At 58.8% G+C, this 6,000-nt stretch overlaps 2 protein-coding genes across 5 annotated transcripts in view; both read left to right on the plus strand.

Annotated features, from left to right (window-relative positions):
- SPEG (striated muscle enriched protein kinase) overlaps nt 1-2,219 on the plus strand; it is a 56,320-nt gene extending 54,101 nt beyond the window's left edge. For all 4 annotated transcript variants that reach the window (XM_063112868.1, XM_063112885.1, XM_063112873.1 and 1 more), the window contains 3 exons: nt 397-472; nt 694-843; nt 1,197-2,219. In XM_063112868.1, coding sequence (XP_062968938.1) covers nt 397-472; nt 694-843; nt 1,197-1,389 — 419 coding nt within the window. In that variant the 3' untranslated portion in view covers nt 1,390-2,219. The remainder of the gene's footprint in view (nt 1-396; nt 473-693; nt 844-1,196) is intronic.
- A 2,476-nt stretch (nt 2,220-4,695) lies between these two features.
- SPEGNB (SPEG neighbor) lies at nt 4,696-6,000 on the plus strand. The gene is given in 6 exon segments (XM_063086602.1): nt 4,696-4,789; nt 4,792-4,822; nt 4,877-4,963; nt 4,965-5,098; nt 5,101-5,142; nt 5,726-6,000. Coding segments are annotated over 6 exon segments (663 nt in total).

Consider the following 6,000-nt stretch of genomic DNA (forward strand, 5'->3'; position numbering starts at 1 on the left):
AGGGGCAGGCATAGGATTAGAGCCTGCCAAGCTGATTTCAAGGCTCTTAATCTTGATGTCAGCCACACTCTGTGGATGGGAGCCCTACATCGGAGTTGATTCAAGGAGCTAGTGACCCTGGCTCTCTGCTCCTCTGGAGTTCTGAGGACCTCCACCATTTGTTTCCTGGGCTTATTCCTCAGGTGCCCCACATCTCTCCTGGGGGCTACTCCCACTTCTGTCCTCCCTGCTGGCCTTCACAAGGCATACTGCTCTGGTCATACCTATGGTTTGGTGACCTGGGCACTGTCCTCCTTAAGCTCCCAGGGTCCTCCCCTGCCTCTGCCCCCTCCCCCGCCTCTGCCCACTTCCCTGCCACCAGGAAGCTGGGTCAGCTTGGCCTCTGTCTCCTGTCAGCTCCTGAGATGGTGAAGGGAGAACCCATCGGCTCTGCCACGGACATCTGGGGAGCAGGTGTGCTCACCTACATCATGTGAGTGTCCCCGGCCCAACCACACTCTGAGCTCCAGGACCCACCTCCTGCCTAAACCCTTTCCTGTGCCTAGCCTCCCTAGTGCACATGCACACACACAGCCAAGTGCAGGGTCGCACTGTCCCTGAGCTCTGTGCCCCTCAGAACCCCCATGCTAATGTCCTTGGGCCTGGGAGTTGCCCTTAGTTCATGTGTGTCAACTGAACCGTCTTCCACAACAGGCTCAGCGGACGCTCCCCGTTCTATGAGCCAGATCCCCAGGAAACGGAGGCTCGGATTGTTGGGGGACGCTTTGATGCCTTCCAGCTATACCCCAACACATCCCAGAGTGCCACCCTCTTCTTGCGAAAGGTCCTCTCAGTATATCCCTGGTGAGTGGGCCCCACACCTGCCAACCCACTAGCATTTCCTGCCCCTGGCCTCAGACTGCCCTGGTCCAGCCTGTGCCAAGAATCCCCCAACTCCTCCCCTTCCCCTAATAATATGCTGCTGCTGCTACTTCTACTGGATGGTTGTGCTACTCTCCATTTAATGCTCATATCAGCCTTTCGAGAGGTAGAATCACTGTCCCCATTCCAGAGATGGGAAAACTGAGCTCCAGAGTTGCCCAAGATCACACATGTAGGGGTGGATCCAGGATTGGGGTGTGGTTTGTGGGAGGACTGACCCCACCCACTCTGGGAGCCATCCCTCCAGGCTCACGATCCCTGGCTCGGCCTGGCAGGAGCCGGCCCTCCCTGCAGGACTGCCTGGCCCACCCGTGGCTGCAGGACGCTTACCTGATGAAACTGCGCCGCCAGACACTCACCTTCACCACCAACCGGCTCAAAGAGTTCCTGGGCGAGCAGCGCCGCCGCCGGGCTGAGGCCGCCACCCGCCACAAAGTGCTGCTCCGCTCCTACCCCGGCAGCCCCTAGCGGCATGGACCACAGCTCAGCCTTGGGTTTGACTTGGGCTTCCCACCAATGCCAAGGGACATTCCAGGGCACAGCTGAGCCGGGTGGGCCCCGGGGCTTCAGATACCACCAGCAGCAACATCTGACCAGGCTATTACCTCATGGACCTGTGGGGACAGAGGCCTGGGGGTTTGGCCTGATGCCACCCCTGGCCAGAGCCAGAGTGGAAGACCCATTGGCCAGGCTGGGCAGGGGTGGGAACAGGAAGAGGGGCAAGAAGGGAATGGGGAAGTAAAGAGAAAAAGGAGGTGAGGGATAAGGAGAGGGAGACTCCAGGAAGTTTGGGGATAGGGACTGCATCTCAGGGAGAACCGAGGAGGGGGGCAAGTGGCTGGAGAGGAGGAAGAGGAAGGAGCCCAGGGGGTCAGGGCGGTGATCTGGGAGTGAGTGCCAGTAAAGCAGGGAGAGGAGCCAGGACGTGAGAGAGGGTGTGAGGTTGGGGAGGAAGAGGAGAGAGGACTTGGGTGGTGGTGGTGGGGTGGGCCAGCTGCTGGCATCACCAGAGCAGAAATGCAGAAACATGGCAGGCTGGAGGCAAGTGGTGGCTCAAGCTGGAGCTCACCTCCTGTCTAGTGATTCAGCTCTGGGCACTCTGTGCTGGCCTAAGGATGTCCCTACTGCCCCTCCATGGCCTTTGCCCCTTTTCCCACTCATATTTATTTATTTATTGACTTTTATGACGTTTTTCCTTCCATCCAATCCCTATTGCCCATGTCGTCCTGACCATCCCCTCAGCCATCTAGCTGTCCATCTGTCTGTCACAAGGAAAATAAAAATGGCAAGCAGCAGGACTTGTGTGTGGTCTGTGGGGAGGGATGGCTGGGGGGTGTGAGCCCTGGGACCTGGGCATTCGCCCTTCTCTGGGCCAGTGAGAGCTGAGGATTCCTCAACACACATTTGAGGGTATACCAGCTAGCACCTTGGGACCTTCCAACCCCCTCCCTTGACCCTCCTGGCCCCTCACCTCTCCTCATTCCTAGAGGAGGGGAGACTGGTCTGCTTTCCCACTGCAGTTTTTGGAATGCTGGCAGACCCACTGAACCCCCCCATCTTCTAATATGACTCTGGTAGCCCCCACCTCTTGTCAAATGTTCCTGCTTCACAACTTGGAGGACGCCAGGCTCTGGAATGAGCCAGTCCACACCTAATCATGGCTCAGCCTCCTTCACTCTGCCTAAAAGGCCAGCTCTGGTCCTGACCCCTGGAGCAGAGTGGATTTCATCTTGATGGTTGGCGAGCGTGATTGGCATCAAGAGCTGCAACAGAAACCAGGAAAGGCCCAAGCCACCCTCTTGGTGTTAGAGCACAGACCAGAGCACACGGAGCACCAGCTGGGAGTGATCTGGTTGGCTGTGTCCAGCATTTTCCTAGGGCTGAGGGACATATCAGCCTGGGCCTTCTTGTTACCAGGGCAAGTTAGGGGGTCTGCTGGGTGCTAAGGCACCCTGATTCTAGCCACTCCCCTGCAGTGCCGCAGAATGGCCACTGGGTCCTAGAACTGAGTTGCCCTTCCCTGAGGTGGGGTGGGGGGCAATGGGTGGATCCAGGTCTCCTTGTATCCAGAGGGATTGTCCCTCCTCTCCCACCTCCACCTTGAAAAGTCTGTTACTGGCAAAGTGAAAGGAACAAAGCTGCCAACCATGAGCAGAGAAAGTTGGCACTGGTGTGTGCTGATCGAGGTTGAGGGGCCCCTTGGCTCCAGCTCAAACAACGCTTTGCCCAGCCCAGCCCAGCCCAGCCCAGCCTCACTGGCTCCTCAAGACCCCAGGGAACAGGCAAGCCCGATCATCATAAAATAACAGGATGTTAAAGCCAGCTGGAGTGGACCAGAGAGACGCTTTGCCCACCTGTTATTTTAGCGATGAAGATATACACTTTGCCAGTGAGAATCTCCAATACCCTACACACTGCTAGTGTTTTCATATAAAAATGAGGTGCCTGAACTCATATCTTGATAAATGGTAAAATTCCTCTCCCGTCCCCCCTCTGATCTGGAGCTCCCTTCCCATCTCCATTGGAAATGGCATGTGAATGGCTTGTTCCAAACCCGGAGGAGCAAAGGTAATTTATGTCAGCAGAGCTGTGTCAAAATTGCTCTGATCAAAAAGTGACAGTGCTCCACACCTGAGCGGGTAGTCACAATGAATACAAGCAATTCTCCTACCTGGTGCCCTGGCCTGGGCAGACTGGGCTCCAGGCAAGCCCCAGAGGGGTTAACTGAACACCAACCCCAGGCGGTCTGACGCTCCTATGCATCAGTTTATCCCCCCCCCCCCCCCCACCAAAAGGCTTGGGCAAACCTAGGGTTGGGGAGTCAGTAGTAGTGTTAATCTCCAGGGGCACTGCAGTCCAGCCTGAACCTACCATGTCACATTGAGGGGAGTGGGGATGGGGATGATTTGGAGGGGCTGTTGGTCTCAAAAATCTTTCCCAGCCTCGTAGATTTTTCTGAGTTTACCGCCAGGTGGCACAGTGCAGAAACGACAGCCCTAGATTCTAGGGGTAGGGGTGGGTGTGGGAGAGGAGTAAGGCGCTTCCAGGTTGGTCCTGATAGCCACGTGGCCCTTTCATGATTGACTGTATGGACCATGAAGTCTGCGGCTACTCTGGCTTCATTCAGGGACCCCCCCTCCAAACACTTGCACCCCCTTAACTGACAGTGTCAAGGGACCAGCATGTTGTCTGCCTGTGTGGAGACTGACCTGAGTGCAAAGCTGCCCCAGCAGTGAGCCGAGTCTCTTGTCAGCTAGGAGCCATGTGCGGTCCTCCTGGGAGTGGGATGGATACCACCTGCCCTGGAGGGAATGGGGCCACGACCAGTTGTGCAGCTGTCCAGGTGCTGATGGGGGGTGCACCCCAGAGCCACTCGGGTTTCTCGCCCGGGCCTGCCCCAGTGGCTGAGCCAGCATCCCAGTCATCCTCAGGCTAAATAAGGAATCTGCTTGGATCAGGGGGTGTGAGCCAGGGTCCCAGGGGGCTTGGGGCAACCTCGTCAAACAAGGTAGGAAGGGGAGCAGTGCATGAAACCCGGCCCGGGCCTGAGCACCTGCCCACTCCCTTACTGTGCCATCCGGAAGGGCTCTGTGCTGCCTGCAACCCAGCCAGTCAACCCCAGTCCTGAAGTAAACCCCTCCACGGTGAGTCTCATCCTCAGAGACGCCCCAGACACTCGCACCCGACGGGATGTTCTGATCAGCCGGGGAAAGGGCTAAGGTGGGAACCTCTGTCTCAGCCTGGACTCCCATGTTTGTTTTCTGCTTTCCAAAGATGTCCAAAGCAACTCCTGCCAAAAAATCAGCGGCTGCAGCCCCACCTCTGGGATGTACCCTGGATATCAACGACCCCCAGGTCCAGAGCATGGCAATCGCATCCAGGCTTCTTACCAGGGCCACAGGTGAGGGGGAGCCGTGTCATGGGAGCGCCGGGCCCTAACCAGGCCCGCGGGTAGGTCCCGAAAGGAGCTGCGCGAGAAGGGACCGCCGCGAGTGCTGCAGCCGCTGAAAGACGTGGTGCTGATCGAGGGCAGTGCGGCCAAGCTGGAGCAAGGACGGCAAGGAGCTGTGCGACGGTCCCAAGTACCGCTACGTCTTCGAGGACCCTGACGTAGTGGCACTGGTGGGGCGCGACGGTGAGCTGGCAGACCTGGGCCAATACAGCATCAACGTAACCAACGCCTTGGCCAGTGCTCCGACTCTGCGCACATCCTCGTGGAAGGTACGCGCGCCCCGGGCGCAGCGCCAGGGCTCAGAACAGCACGACCCCGCGGGCGTCGCAGCCCGGCCCAGACGCGCGCGTTTACCGCTGGGCCTAGACGAGTCAGCATAGGGTCCTGGAGAGCCCGACCCCCGGCTGCGCATCGCCGAGCCCGCCGTGTGTGCGTCCTTCCCTACCTCGGGATCCCGCCGCGCCCAGACTCAGTCCGCTGTGGGCTTCGATCACGCGACTCCAGGGCCCCAAGGTCACACAGGGAGCCAGAGGAAGAGCCAGGGTTAGAGCCTGGCTCCCAACCCAGGGCAATTTTCACCACCCAGAGCTGTCTCCGAGGCACCGCAAGGTCTGCGAACATTCCCGGGCTTTCACGCGCTGTCTCTTTTGATCCTCGGTTCGACCACACGAAGTCGGAGGGGCAGGGATGAGTCCCTTTTCACAGCTAAGGAGATGAAACCAGAGAGGCTGATGATTTGCCCGACCTCACACTGCGAGTTCAGACGCACTTGTATTTAAGGCCAGATATTAGCTGGGGAGATGATGCCCCTGCCCTGCCCACCTCCAGGTCCCTCCCCTTTCCTTCCTCTAGTCCCGGCGAAGGTTCGAAAGGGACCTGCCAACACTAAAGTGCGCAAAGGTGCCACGGTGACGCTGACTGCGGAGATCGCGGGCGAGCCAGCGCCCGACGTGGCTGGGCCAAGGACAGGGGCTCGTCCGGGGCGCGCGTAAACTGACCCGCGGCTCGGACCTCTCTCTGCCCCCCTCGCCCGGGTGTTGTTCCGTGTCGGCAGTACCACCACGACGGTGACCGTTCGCCGGGCCACGCCCGAGGACAGCGGCTTCGCTCGCGTGGACGTGGCCTGA

Source organism: Cynocephalus volans, chromosome 1 (genome assembly GCF_027409185.1).
Source record: "Cynocephalus volans isolate mCynVol1 chromosome 1, mCynVol1.pri, whole genome shotgun sequence".
NCBI lineage: Eukaryota > Metazoa > Chordata > Mammalia > Dermoptera > Cynocephalidae > Cynocephalus > Cynocephalus volans.